Source organism: Rana temporaria, chromosome 8, assembly GCF_905171775.1.
Source record: "Rana temporaria chromosome 8, aRanTem1.1, whole genome shotgun sequence".
Lineage (NCBI taxonomy): Eukaryota > Metazoa > Chordata > Amphibia > Anura > Ranidae > Rana > Rana temporaria.
Genome location: NC_053496.1, coordinates 179,388,827 through 179,404,250, shown reverse-complemented (window position 1 = coordinate 179,404,250; position 15,424 = coordinate 179,388,827). Strand labels below are relative to the sequence as shown.

Sequence of the window (15,424 nt, the reverse complement as noted above, 5' to 3'; positions counted from 1 at the left end):
GATGCTCGGCTGCAGAGATTGGGAAATGTCTGCCTGGCTGTGATTAGTGCAGCTCGGGTGCCGACTTCCTGGCGGGCTCTGCACGTGTTCTATGCGAACACGCCGGAGCTCATCCTTAATATAGAGGAAGAGGACGGACACAATGGGGAGAGGTTGGGAAGGGGTTGCAATTGGACGTAAATATAAAATAATATCTTATTACCTCCTCAGTTCCAGCAACGTCTCCTCTCTACTTCCTGCTACTTCAATGGAAACTACTGTTTTTTTTCCCCTTACCCCACTTCCTGCCTTCAATACTACTTCCTGTCTGTATCATACCTCATTTCCTGTCTATGCGTTCCACTCACAATTGGTGAGATCGCCATCTTGGGGTGAATACAAAGACTGCCGCCTCCGTTTTTTTTTCAACAATTTGAAAACATTCTTCTGTGTTCTTACGCAAGTTAAAAGTCAACCAAGGAAAAAAAGAAGTACATACTTTGCAAAAGTTATTGGCTTTTTCATTGGCCTAAAAATTGGTTCACACATAGGCGACACGACTTCGGGGGCGACTCTGCAAGTCGTCCTGAGGACGACTTCAGAGGCGATTCGCAAAACGATTTCTGTATCTCCTCCACCATCCACACTACATTCTCCGACAGCTCTCCTCCACCATCCACACTACATTCTCCGACAGCTCTCCTCTCACCATCCACACTACATTCTCCAACAGCTCTCCTCCACCATCCACACTACATTCTCCGACAGCTCTCCTCTCACCATCCACACTACATTCTCCGACAGCTCTCCTCCACCATCCACACTACATTCTCCGACAGCTCTCCTCCACCATCCACACTACATTCTCCGACAGATCTCCTCCACCATCCACACTACATTCTCCGACAGCTCTCCTCCCACCATCCACATTACATTCTCCGACAGCTGTCCTCCCACCATCCACACTACATTCTCCGACAGATCTCCTCCACACTACATTCTCCGACAGCTCTCCTCCACCATCCACACTACATTCTCCGACAGCTCTCCTCCACCATCCACACTACATTCTCCGACAGCTCTCCTCTCACCATCCACACTACATTCTCCGACAGCTCTCCTCCACCATCCACACTACATTCTCCGACAGATCTCCTCCACCATCCACACTACATTCTCCGACAGCTCTCCTCCCACCATCCACATTACATTCTCCGACAGCTGTCCTCCCACCATCCACACTACATTCTCCGACAGCTCTCCTCCCACCATCCACACTACATTCTCCGACAGCTCTCCTCCACCATCCACACTACATTCTCCGACAGCTCTCTTCCACCATCCACACTACATTCTCCGACAGATCTCCTCCACCATCCACACTACATTCTCCGACAGCTCTCCTCCACCATCCACACTACATTCTCCGACAGATCTCCTCCCACCATCCACACTACATTCTCCGACAGCTCTCCTCCCACCATACATACTACATCAGGCATGTACTGGCCATCGGGACTACTGGGAGTTTCCCAGTGGGCCGATGGCTCAGTAGGCCGGTTTCAGCAGCTGCCTATTGGATCAGAGGTTCGCTGCGATCTACCCGTCAATCGCCGACAGCTGGCGCCTGACGGGTAGATCAAGATCTAGCCAGCATGCAGAGTAGTGCAGGAAGCGTCTGTAATCAGTTCTTTCTCATGTCACGCTGCTCCTCGGCGGCCCCTCCTTCCTTCCATCCCCATTGGCTTGTGACATCATCTGGGATGGACGAGAAGAGAGGAGGGGCCGTCGAGGAGCAGCGTGACATGAGAGAGAACTGATTACAGACACTTCCTGCGCTACTCTGCATGCTGGCTAGTAAACGATGTGCCCCATCATGTGCTCTGATATGCCATGTGCCCTGATATGCCATGTGTCCTGATGTGCTATGTGCCCCGTGCCCCGATGTCGTGTGCCCTGATGTGCAATTACTAGTAAAAAAAAAATGTAATCCATAAATATATCCAGGAATTTGTAGATGAAACCAATCAAAATATTCTTATTGGATATCTAGCAGAAAAAAATGACATCAAATTTATTTGGGTACAACATCGCATGACCGCGCAATTGTCAGTTAAAGTAACACAGTGCTGTATCACGAAAAATGGCCTGGTCAGAAAGGGGGGGTAAAACCTTCCGGAGCTGAAGTGGTTAACGAGTGATAACATGAAGAAATGAGCATGCACTGGAGAAATATACTGAATAAATATATATTTTTATTGTTTTCAAATATACACTTTAAAATCCCCCATACAGTTTTTTAATACAGTATCTCACAAAAGTAAGTACACCTCTCACATTTCTGTAAATATTATATTCTATCTTTTCATGTGACAACACTGAAGAAATGACACTTTGCTACAATGTTGTGTAGTGAGTGTACAGCTTGTATAACAGTGTCAATTTGTCGTCCCCTCAAAATAAATCAACACACAGCCATTAATGTCTGAACCTGCTGACAACAAAAGTGAGGACACCCCTAAGTGAAAATTTCCAAATTGGGCCCAAAGTGTCAATATTTTGTGTGGCCACCATTATTATTTTTTATGGGGTTGTGTGGCGGGGGGTAATTTACGGAGGCGTAGCGTTAAAACGGTACGCTGCGCCTCCGTAACAGTGCGCAGCCCTACCTGAATCTACCCCACTGTGTTACTAAGTTTACTATTTGGGGAGTAGGAAAGACCATGGTAATTGGTATCAGGAATGATCCTATGAAATTTACTATTTCATACGATCAAAGTGACGATTGTGGGGAAATTGCCAATATATAGCCAATATATAGTAGGGCTGTGCAAATTAACTTTTAATTAATCTTAAATTTTTTTGATCAATTAAAATTCTTTTGATTGGTACTCACCTCTCCGCCGGCTTCTGGGCCTTCAGGGAGTTCTATCGGAGATCCGGTAACGTCACGGACACCGGCGGGGCTTGCCGTGTCCATCTGAAGAGCTCCTTTGCTGTGCCTTCATATCTGCATGTCGGCGGGACCTTACTATCTGCCACACGCAAGGGCTGTTACACTTCCCTCTATCACTTCCCTCTATCAACCTGGGATTCTACAGCCATCCACTGGGAGTTGTGATAGTTCCCTTCACGGGACATCTACATGCCGACGGACTGATGTTAACTTCTCCTCATCTGGATTCAGCAGTGGTATCGTTGTACACATTTTTATACCAGTATCATACCTAACTATATGTTTTTATGACTGCTTTTGGTACCGTTTGGTATTACTCGCACCATTTTTACAGTTTATGTAGCTACATCGATTTTATCTCCAGTGCAATATTTATTTTGTTACCTACTTGAATACTATAAAAATTTTAATGCTATTCCCATCGAGCGCTGCTTTGTGTGTTTTTTGTATCCTGCTATCCATTTTTCCAGTGGTTGGTAGCTGCACTGGGAATCGGCCTGCAAGGAGATCAGCTAAAAGTAGTTGGATCTGTATGTGCGCTATAATTAATCGAAATTAGTCGATTAACCGCTTCCCGACCGCCGCATGTAGATATACGTCGGCAGAATGGCACGGACAGGCAGAAGGGCGTACCTGTACGCCCCTGCCTTCTAGTGGGTGGGGGGTCCGATCGGGACCCCCCCCCCGCTACATGCGGCGGTCGGATTCCCTCGGGGAGCGATCCGGGACGACGGTGCGGTTCGTTTATAGCCGCTCCGTCGCGATCGCTCCCCGGAGCTGAAGAACGGGGAGAGCCGTATGTAAACACAGTTTCCCCGTGCTTCACTATGGCGCTGCATCGATCGAGTCATCCCTTATATAGGGAGACTCGATCGATGACGTCATTCCTACAGCCACACCCCCCTACAGTTGTAAACACACACTAGGTGAAACATAACTCCTACAGCGCCCCCTGTGGTTAACTCCCAAACTGCAACTGTCATTTTCACAATAAACAATGCAATTTAAATGCATTTTTTGCTGTGAAAATGACAATGGTCCCAAAAATGTGTCAAAATTGTCCGAAGTGTCCGCCATAATGTCGCAGTCACGAAAAAAAATCGCTGATCGCCGCCATTAGTAGTAAAAAAAAAAAAATTAATAAAAATGCAATAAAACTATCCCCTATTTTGTAAACGCTATAAATTTTGCGCAAACCAATCGATAAACGCTTATTGCCAAAAATAGGTAGAAGAATACGTATCGGCCTAAACTGAGGAAAAAAAAAACATTTTTATATATGTTTTTGGGGATATTTATTATAGCAAAAAGTAAAAAAATGTTGTTTTTTTTTCGAAATTGTCGCTCTATTTTTGTTTATAGCGCAAAAAATAAAAACCGCAGAGGTGATCAAATACCACCAAAAGAAAGCTCTATTTGTGGGACGCCAATTTTGTTCGGGAGCCACGTTGCACGACCGCGCAATTGTCTGTTAAAGCGACGCAATGCCGAATTGTAAAAACGCCTTTGGGCATTTAGCAGCATATTGGTCCGGGGCTTAAGTGGTTAAGTAGCTACATCGATTTTATCTCCAGTGCAATATTTATTTGGTTACCTACTTGAAGACTATACAAGTTTTAATGTTATTCTCATCGAGCGCTGCCTTTGTGTGTTTTTTGTATCCTGCTATGCATTTTTCCAGTGGTTGGTAGCTGCACTGGAAATCAGCCTGCAAGGAGATCAGCTGAAAGTACCGTATTTATCGCGGTATAACACGCTCCCGCATATACCGCGCACCCCCAAAGTGGCCCGAATTCCTGTGGATTAAAATTTTTTTTTTGTTTTTTTGTACTTACAGTTTTGGTGTCTTGCGCGGCGTTCATCGGCGGCCTCGTCGGGTCCGGCGTCCATCTGCGGCTTCGGGTGTCCTCTTCGGCGGGTCGGGCGTCCGTCTTCGGCGGGTCGGGTGTCCTCTTCGGCGGGTCGGGCGTCCTCGCGTCTTCCCCGCTCGTTTCCCGCCACGAGTTTTGAATACTGCGCCGGCATATACCGAGCGCAGTACACTCGTGTAACGTTGGGCAGGCTCGGCAACTGTCGCACTGACGTCCTGTACGCTCAGGACGTCAGTGCGAGAGGCGCCGAGACTGCCCGAAGTTACACGAGTGTACTGCGCTCGGTATATGCCGGCGCAGTATTCAAAACTCGTGGCGGGAAAGCGGGTATCGGCGTATATCGCGCACCCACGATTTTGCCCTGATTTTCAGGGCAAAATAGTGCGCGGTATACGCCGATAAATACGGTAGTTGGATCTGTATGTGCGTTATAATTAATCGAAATTAGTCGATTAATCAATTAAAAAAAATAAACGATTAATCGAACAGAAAAATTTTGACCAGTAACAGCCCTAATATATAGCCAATAGTGTTGCTCACGAATATTCGTATTGCGAATATTCGGCTCGAATATGGCATATTCGAGTATTCGCGAATATCTCGAATTTCGCGGTCAATATTCGCTATTCCGAATATTCAGATTTTTTCAATTTTATTTTTAGAACAGATCACATCCTAGTGATCTCCATCGACGTCTAAAAGCATTGCTGGTATGATTGATTAGAGACCTTGGGCCGAGTAGCTGAAGCGATCATTTTATATTGCCGAATATTCGCAATGCGAATATTCGGCAATAGGAATATTGCGCGATTATTTTCTCCGCCCTTCTTTTGCATCAGAGCCAATCAGAGTGCTCCTACCGCAGTTGTCGAAATTCCGCAATCAATTTCGCATTCGCATTTTGCGAAATTTCGATAAAATATCACGAATATTCTGAGCCAATCAGAGGGCTCCTACCGTAGTTGTCGAAATTCCGAAATAAATATCGCATTCGCATTTTGCGAAATTTCGATAAAATATCACGAATATTCTGAGCCAATCAGAGGGCTCCTACCGCAGTTGTCGAAATTTCGCAATTATTTTCGCATTCGCAATAGCGAAATTTCGCAAACATTTCATTTCGATAAAATATCACGAATATTCGAATTTAGCGAATATTTCTCGAATATTCGGCTATATATTCGTGATATATCGCAAAATCGAATATGGCGTATTCTGCTCAACACTAATAGCCAATATAATATATCATATATCATATATATATACACACACACACACACACACAAATATCAGCCATATACAGCTTGTTGGAAAATGACAGAGATGCAATTACATGCTATAGTTACATTGGGAAATTACCTAAACTGTCAAAAGATGTAACCACAAAATCTTGATAATGTTTATGCAGATGTTTATGTGCTGGAAGTGCTGAATTGTAGAATTAGAGAACGTATAGAGACACCTGCCAGGTTGAAGCCACACATCCTGAGACAACGGAGATGACATCTTGCTGACATTCGTTGTGGTATATTACTTTGCTGAACACAAATGTTTTTTTTATGAACTTTATATAAACTCTGGGTAACTGGGGGAATTTTTATAAGACTCCGGCATTGCGGCTAAGTAGGCCGTACGGGCCTATTGATTTTGACGCGTACGTAAACGACGTAAATCCCGATTCGCGGACGACTTGCGCAAACGATGTAAAAAAATTGAACCTCGCGGCGGCCATACTTGACATTGTTATTCCACCTCATAGGTGGAATAACTTTAGGCGGCCTATCGCGTACGGAAAACGAAGTAACTCGACGGTGTAGGCCCGGCGTACGCTCGTAAATCGTCGGGAATCGGCGTATCCCCTCATTTACATAATCTAGGCCGGCCGCAATGGAAGCGCCATCTAGCGGCCAAAAGAAACATTGCAACCTAAGATAGAATGGTGCAAGCCAGCCTATCTTAAGTATGTTTAAGTGTATCTCTGTTTGAGAATACACTTAAACATAAGTCGGCTTAGATTCAGAGTTAGGTCGGCTTATCTGTAGATAAGCCGGCCTAACTCTTTGTGAATCTACCTATAAGGCTATAAATTGCATACGCTGTGAATTTTGAATAAACAATCTATTGAACCCATCAGTGCGTCATTGGTTTATTTGATTGTCCGGCTAGCCGAAGGTTCATACACAGATCAACCATAATGGTTGCACCCGAGAGTGGACAGTCCACCTAACAAAAACAACATGTTTCAATCTCCTCGTTTAACCCTTTCGGGGCCAGAGTATTAAACATAAAGGGCCAGATTCACATAGGAGAGCAGCGGCGTATCGTAGATACGTTACACCGCCGCAATTTTTCATCGCAAGTGCCTGATTCACCAAGCACTTGCGATGAAAACCTACGCCGGCGGCCTCCGGCGCAAGGCGGGCCAATTTAAATGGGCGTGTGCCATTTAAATTAGGCGCGCTCCCGCGCCAGTCCTGCCGCGCATGCTCCGTTTCCAAACTCCCGTTGTGCATTGCGCGCCGTGACGTAATTTTTTCGAACGGCGACGCGCGTAGCGTAATTCCGTATTCCCGGACGGCTTACGCAAACGACGTTGATTTAAAAATTTCGACGCGGGAACGACGGTCATACTTTAGACAGCAATACACTTGCTGACTAAAGTTAGGGCACCTAAAACGACGACTAACTTTGCGACGGGAAACTAGACTAGCGGCGACGTAGCGAACGCGAAAATCCGTTGTGAATCGCCGTAACTCCTAATTTGCATACCCGACGCTGGTTTACGACGCAAACTCCCCCCAGCGGCGGCCGCGGTACTGCATCCTAAGATCCGACAGTGTAAAACAATTACACCTGTCGGATCTTCTGGCTATCTATGCGTAACTGATTCTATGAATCATCCGCATAGATAGAAACAGAGATACGCCGTCGTATCTCCACTGTGAATTTGGCCCATAGATCCAAAAAACTTTCCTTTTGCATAAAAGGGAGAATCTTTCGTTCAATGTTAAGGTACCTTTAGAAATGTGTTCGATTGCAAAAACCTCCAAGCACTGTGGCCCAGATTCTCGTAGATCGGCGTATCTTTGCGCGGGTGTAACGGATCCTATTTACGTTACGCCTCCGCAACTTAGACAGGCAAGTGCTGTATTCTCAAAGCACTTGCTCCGTAAGTTGAGGCGGCGTAGGGTAAGTAGGCCCGGCGTAAGCCCGCCTAATTCAAATCTGGAAGATGTGGGCGTGTGTTATGTAAATGTTATGTGACCCCCACGTAAATGACGTTTTACGAACGGCGCATGCGCCGTCCGTGGACATATCCCAGTGTGCATTTCTCCAAAGTACGCTGCAAGGACGTATTGGTTTCGACGTGAACGTAAATGACGTCCAGGCCCCATTCACGGACGACTTACGCAAACGACGTAAAATTTTCAAAATTTGACGCGGGAACGATGTCCATACTTAACATTGGTACGCTGCATGTACGCCTCATATAGCAGGGGTAACTTTACGCAGGGAAAAGCCTAACATAAACAGCGTATTTGTACTGCGTCGGCCGGGCGTACGTTCGTGAATTCGCGTATCTAGCTGATTTACATATTTCTAGGCGTAAATCAGCGTACACGCCCCTAGCGGCCATGGTAAATATGCAGTTAAGATCCGACGGCGTAAGAGACTTACGCCGGTCGGATCTAATACAAATCTATGCGTAACTGATTCTAAGAATCGGGCGCATAGATACGACGGCTCGGACTCAGAGTTACGCCGTCGTATCTCCTTTGAGAATCTGGGCCTTAATGTCCTTGTTGTGTGTGCGATTAAAGTGTCGTGGCACACTATGTTCAATGCAACCTTTCTTAATAAGTCGGCGGTGGTCGCCGACTCGGGCGCGTAGTGCTCGTATAGTGCGGCCCACGTAGAGAAGCCCACATGGGCACTGCAACACATAGACAACAAAATCAGTCGAGCATGTGATGAACCGTTTAATTGTATACACTTTGCCTGGGTTCATATTAATCTTATCTGTACCGTGTGTGATGAATTGGCAGGTCAGGCACGCTCTTTTCTTGCATTGAACAATGCCTTTTCTATCATTAAAATAGGACCTGATGTCCAAAGGAGATCCTGAAGGTTTTTTCTGTATTTTACCGGGGGTTAATATGTTCTTAATAGTTCTGGTCCTACGAAACATATATTTGCAAATGTGTGCAACCAATCCTCTGCTTTTAACATACTAAGTTAGACAGTTGAATTCGGCTTGCAATTTGGTTGGTAAGTTTGAGCCTGGTTATTACGCTATACTACTTTATTTATTTACTTATACATAGTGGGGTAGATTCAAGAAGCAATTGCGCCTGTGTAACCATAGGTTACACAGCGCAATTGCTTACTTGCCCCGGCGTAACGAGTGCTCCTGATTCAGGAACCCATTACGCCGACTGCAGCCTAAGATCTGCGCGGCATAAGGCTCTTATGCCCGCATATCTTAGGCTGCATTCTTGAATTGGCCGCTAGGTGGCGTTCCCGTTGTGCTCAGCGTATAGTATGCAAATTGCATACTAACACCGATTCACAACGTTGCGCGAGGCCTGCGTACGCAATTTACGTTGTTTACGTACGGCGGTTTTCGCGCAAGGCTGCCCCTGCTATTAGCAGGGGCAGCCCATGTTACGTATACCCGTCGTTCGCGCGCTGGACGCCATTCACGTTCACTTTGAAGCAAATGACGTCCTTGCGACGTCATTTGCCGCAATGCACGTCGGGAAAGTTTCCCGACGGAGCATGCGCTCTACGATCGGCGCGGGAACGCGCCTAATTTAAATGATTCCCGCCCCCTACGGGATCATTTAAATTACCCGCTCTTGCGCCGGGCATTTTGCCGGCGCGCCCGCGCAATTTACGGAGCTTCTGCTCCGTGAATCAAGGGCAGCGGAGCAAATTTGCAGGGGGCGCAGGGCAAAAACGTTGCCCTGCGCCTCTGTAAATAATGCACAATTCTCTTTGAATCCGGCCCACTGTTTGCATCAACACGCATCTCATTTAAAGTTCCAACCCTTTCTTTCTTTCAATTTTCAGGGATGGAGGCATGTGTCATCCACATGCCTCATTCAAAGTCCCAAACCCATTTCCATGTTTATCAATAGGGATGGAGATGCAATTTTGATGCTTATACATTTACCCTTATGCGTTTTTTCCAGTGCTCTTTATTGCTACACCTATTTTAGATGGAGGCTGGCTGGTGACACACACCCCTAGTCACCTGCTCTCCATCTACTCATTAGCACTTGTATGCCTCCACTGAGGAAACTAGAAAAGTTTAGTTAGGACCACAAGAATGCAGAGAGCCTTGTAAGCGGCCTGTGGCTTATCCATATATTTGCAAATGTGTGCAACCAATCCTCTGCTTTTAACATACTAAGTTAGACAGTTGAATTCGGCTTGCAATTTGGTTGGTAAGTTTGAGCCTGGTTATTACGCTATACTACTTTATTTATTTACTTATACACACTGTTTGCATCAACACGCATCTCATTTGAAGTCCCAACTCTTTCTTTCTTTCTACGAAACGTAATCTGTGGACTTTTTTAACTTTTGGTACATAGTGAATTTTCTGAGAGCCATGAGCACGGATTTTTAGTGTGTTTTTTTATGTCTCTTTGGTACTTCCGGTTACTATATATTTTTTTTGCAGTTCTGGACTCTCCCATATACACCCTTTCAAGGAGAGATAAGTTCCTAAAGGTCCTTATTCTTATTTCGAATCATACTACCATTGTTCAGCGCCAGTGTATTTTGTTGCGTTTTCATGAACATGAGAAGGGACGCTCGCCGCTGTGTTTTCTCTGGTGTGCGAGAAGTGTCTTTTTCTCAGCGAAACATTTCCCGCACTCTGAACATGAAAAAGGCTGTTCACCAGTGTGAATTCTCTGGTGCGTAGTAAGTGCTTTCTTGTGACGGAAACATTTCCCGCACTCTGAACATAAGAAAGGGCGCTCACCCGTGTGAATTCTTTGGTGCGTAAGAAGTGCGCCTTTCTCAGTAAAGCACTTCCCGCACTCTGAACATAAGAAAGGGCGCTCGCCAGTGTGAATTCTCTGGTGTTTAAGAAGGTCTGCTTTCTGAATGAAACATTTTCCACACTCTGAACATAAATGAGGACTCTGGCCCGTGTGCATTCTCTGATGTGCGAGAAGTTTTGCTTTCTCAGTGTAACATTTCCCACACTCTGAACACAAGAACGGACGCTCCCCCCTGTGCCTTCTCTGGTGTATAACAAGTTTTCCTTTCTCAATGAAAGCTTTCCCGCACTCTGGACACGAGAACGGACGCTCCCCCGTGTGAATTCTCTGGTGTTTAAGAAGGTCTCCTCTTTGAATGAAAGATTTCCCACAAAATGAACATGAGAACGGACGCTCCCCACTGTGAATTCTCTGGTGTCTAACCAGTGCGTTTTTCAGAATGAAACATTTCCCGCACTCTGAACATGAAAAAGGACGCTCCCCCGTGTGACTTTTCTGGTGCGTGAGGAGCACTTTTCTCTCAGTAAAACATTTCCCGCACTCTGAACATGGATAAGGACGATTGTCCATGTGAAGTTTCTGGTGTCGGAGAAGGTCTCCTCTGTGAATAAAGCATTTCCCGCACTCGGAGCACGCGTGAGGACGCGCAGCCATGTGATTTTTCTGGTGCGTGAGAAGGTCTTCGCTTTGAGTGAAAGATTTCCCGCACACCGAGCACGATAACGAGTCCACTCTGGTGTGATCACCTTGAGGGCTTGAAGAGCATTCCTGGGGATTGGATGGATCTGTTGATGTCGGCACACTGCGAGGTCGTAGATGGACATCCTGACTATCACCATTGGATGTATGTGGAGGTTCCTCACAATTAGAGGGATGGATCGATCGGTCGGGATCGGAAGGTCTGTGATTGAAGCTTTGAGTAACGGGATTTACTCCTACAAAATATCGTACAATTCCATTTTCATCTACATTAGAAGTGTGAGATACAACAAGATGTCCCTCAGTAGAGTTCCATAGATAGAGTCCATCTGTTGGAAACCAAGTTTTCAATAAGAGTTAGAAGCTAAAAGCATACAGTTTTAGCTGGTGATTTCAGCATCAGCACCACCCCCTCCCATCGAATGAAGAATGTGAAACAAACATGGCGCCTCCGCCCAGGACTAAACCCAGATCCTGGAGGAAGTTCACCTCACATGGACATAACCAATCAGAAACTACTAATACCTACATAACATTATGCTAATCATACATATGCTCCCCGCCTTAGTAGCTCACCTATAAAACCCCGGAAAGCAAATAAAGCAGTAACACATACCTTGAGCACGGCTCCAGTGTGCTTTCATTCCCTGTACATGCACCTAACTACATAGGTTTAGTCAGGACGGGGGCAGATACTCACCAGACGATTGGTCTGATCAAAAAACGGGAAAAAGATTGGTCGTTCCGCTCCGCCCTAGGTCGTTTCGTAATAAAGTTACGTAATTAAGGTAGTGGAAGACGTAACTTTATTACGAAACGACGTAGGGTGGAGTGGAACGACCAATCTTTTTCGCGTTTTCGATCAGACCAATCGTCTGGTGAGTATCTGCCCCCGTCCTGATTAAACCTATGTAGTTAGGTGCATGTACAGAGAAGAACCCACACTGGAGCCGTGCTCAAGGTATGTGTTACTAACTACATAGGTTTAATCAGGACGGGGGCAGATACTCACCAGACGATTGGTCTGATCCAAAAAGGGAAAAAGATTGGTCGTTCCACTCCGCCCTACGTCTATTCGTAATAAAGTTACGTAATTAATGTACTGGAAGACGCAGCTTTATTACGAAACGACGTAGGGCGGAGTGGAACGGCGCGCCGATGTCACCACCCACTACACTCTGTACCCAGGAGTGCCACCTCATCGGTGCCCATCAGTGCCGCCTTATCAGTGCCCGTCAGTGCAGCCCCATCAGTGAAGGAGAAAACTTACTTACTTACAAAGTTTTGTAACGGAAACTAAAAAAAAACGCATTTGTTTTTCAAAATTTTCGGTCGTTTTTCAAAAATATTTGCAGAAAATAAAAATCCCAGGAGGTGATCAAATACCACCAAAAGAAAGCTCTATTTGTGAGAACAAAATGATAAAAATGTACTTTGGGTACAGTGTAGCACGACCACGCAATTGACATTCAAAGTGCAACAGCGCTGAAAGCTGAAAATTGGTCTGGGCAGGAAGGTGTATAAGTGCCTGCCGGTATGGAAGTGGTTAAAGGACTATCTTTTTGCACCAATCACGGCACTTCACGCCCCTGCGGGGGCGCGAGCGCTGGCTCGTTATCCTGCTTTACGTCATATGACACCCCGGCCAGGATAATAGGAATTAAAAATAGTGGAACGTCGATGTGTGAAATTATCTGACTGACTTTTCGGGATCAGGATGGAATTATTTCATTCCTGTTGGAAAATTGGACCAAACGTGATATAAATTTCCTTCCTTCATCCGCATCTAAACAGCAGCTTTACATTTTATTTTTTTGGGCTGAATTCCAAGAACGTTTGTCCTTTTTAACCCATGAAATTATACAAAATGAATTCTTTAAACGCAAAGAAGTAAATAATAAAAAAAAGGAAATGCTTCTGTAATTAGGAATAAATTGGGGTGTGGGGGTAGTGGCGCTGCCTGTTCAGTAGCCAATGGCTAAAGAGAATAAGGAGACACACGACAATATATATGCAGTAATGCACACTAGTTCCACCAGAGATGGCGTCCACCAGCCTGGAATTAAGATATAATGCTAGGCACAGCTAAGTATATCTAAACCAAAATATAAAGCGGCATCTAAAACAAAGTAGTGTGACTATATATATTTACTATACTGTAATTAGTGTTTATGACTTACCTGTGTTGATATGTAGAGAAGATTCCTCCTGTTTATTTTTCATAATCATCTCCCCCTCCTCCATAGACTGCTGATCTCCACTCACCAACGTCTCTTCTTCTTCCTCTTTATCCTCAACTTTGATGTCTTTCAGTTCTTCACCCTAAATTCCAGAGATTATAAAATATAAGATCTGGAAACACTGCTGCCAATAATAAGAGATGACATAGAAGAATGTTCTTTTAGTTCTTTGTGCCCAGCCCCATCTACCTGATCTCCTGATCTCCCATTCTCTGTATATTGGAGATCTTCCTGTGTAGAATTGTGGGAATCCAGAGGACAACCCTCCTCCATAGACTGCTGATCTCCACTCACCAACCTCTCTTCTTCTTCCTCTTTAACCTCAACTTTGATGTCTTTCACTTCTTCACCCTAAACCCCAAAGATAACAGAATACATTTGTACAAAGGAAGTAACCAGGAATTTCACAGAATGTCTTCTCATGGTTAGAATACAGTCCCACCTACCTGATGATGGTGGGGGATGGTGTGACTTTCCCGGGAATACAGAGGACGGGGACATCTCTCTGGTGGGTTCCCATTACTGGACCCATCTGTAGGAAACACACACACTGACTGAATACATTGTTTCTATGTGTTTATCAGATGATGGGGGATCTAGGTGGACCCTCCGTACTGCTCTCTCCTTTACAATAAAGTCTCCTGAGAGCCTCTTGTGCTTCAGACTGTGGGGTACAGACCTGCTGCTCTAGCCTGTCTGTTTCTGCACCAGAGAGGTAAGCCACAAAGGATCAGGACCCTAAAGACTGCAGACCACCAAGTGCCCAGGACAAGATTTGTGGTATACCAGGACTAGTGAGCGAATTCAGCTGTGTTTTTGTTCCACTGCTAGTAATCCAACCAGAGACTACCTTTGCATAACATCCCTAAAAGTAGTTCATTGCATGCATTTCTAAAGAGCCAGTAACATGTGCACCACCCTACAGTTTGGGCCCCACTGTTAGCTGGGAATACAGAGGACGGGGACATCTCTGTGGTGGGTTCCCATTACTGGATCCATCTGTAGGAAACACACACACTGACTGAATACATTGTTTCTATGTGTTTATTAGATGATGGGGGATCTAGGTGGAGCCTCCGTACTGCTCTCTCCTTTACAATAATGTGCACCACCCTACAGTTTGGGCCCCACTGTTAGCTGGCAATACAGAGGACGGGGACATCTCTCTGGTGGGTTCCCATTACTGGATCCATCTGTAGGAAACACACAATAAAGTCTCCTCTTACCCGGTGATGTGAGGGGCGGCTGATTCTCCATCATGACGTCCTTGTAGAGATCCTTGTGTCCTTCTAAATACTCCCACTCCTCCATGGAGAAATAGACAGTGACATCCTGACACCTTATAGGAACCTGACACACACAATGATACAGTCACCATCCAGACACATCCCTTGTCTGTTACTGGATAATGTCCCAGAATTCCCGGCACCGCTCACCTCTCCTGTCAGCAGCTCAGTGATCTTGTTGATGACTTCTAGAACTTTCTTTCCACAGTTTTCTTTCAGGCAATGAGGAGGAGGCACTGTGATGGGTGATGCCCCTTTCATATAACTGTTGGGTGTAAATGGTTCACTCGATGTTTTCTTCACTACTTCATAATCCTGTGTAAGGATAGAAAGTAAAAATTATCACTACAGTCTTCCCAGAATCCTCCTCACCTCT

At 45.4% G+C, this 15,424-nt stretch overlaps 3 protein-coding genes across 4 annotated transcripts in view; all 3 read right to left on the bottom strand.

Moving 5' to 3' along the window:
• The window catches only part of LOC120910546 (zinc finger protein 850-like), a 1,103,195-nt gene that overhangs the window by 196,525 nt on the left and 891,246 nt on the right, over positions 1-15,424 (bottom strand).
• LOC120910016 (gastrula zinc finger protein XlCGF26.1-like) overlaps positions 1-15,424 on the bottom strand; it is a 111,051-nt gene that overhangs the window by 17,109 nt on the left and 78,518 nt on the right. The window lies entirely within an intron of this gene.
• Positions 10,290-14,126, bottom strand: LOC120910112 (zinc finger protein 501-like). Its single transcript, XM_040321982.1, has 3 exons — positions 13,952-14,126; positions 13,703-13,772; positions 10,290-11,851 (listed from the first exon to the last, which is right to left on the bottom strand). Exons 1-3 carry the CDS (start codon positions 14,033-14,035, stop codon positions 10,608-10,610), a joined length of 1,398 nt encoding a protein of 465 aa, XP_040177916.1. The 5' UTR covers positions 14,036-14,126; the 3' UTR covers positions 10,290-10,607.

What these genes read in the sequence shown, in the direction of transcription:
- LOC120910112 (XM_040321982.1), bottom strand. Translation starts at nt 14,035, where the DNA reads ATGGAGGAGGGTTGTCCTCTGGATTCCCACAATTCTACACAGGAAGAT. An exon ending in ATGGGAGATCAGGAGATCAG is followed by an intron (nt 13,773 to 13,951) that starts GTAGATGGGGCT and finishes AGTGGAGATCAG; the next exon opens with CAGTCTATGGAGGAGGGGGA. An exon ending in TTCTCTACATATCAACACAG is followed by an intron (nt 11,852 to 13,702) that starts GTAAGTCATAAA and finishes GGTTTCCAACAG; the next exon opens with ATGGACTCTATCTATGGAAC.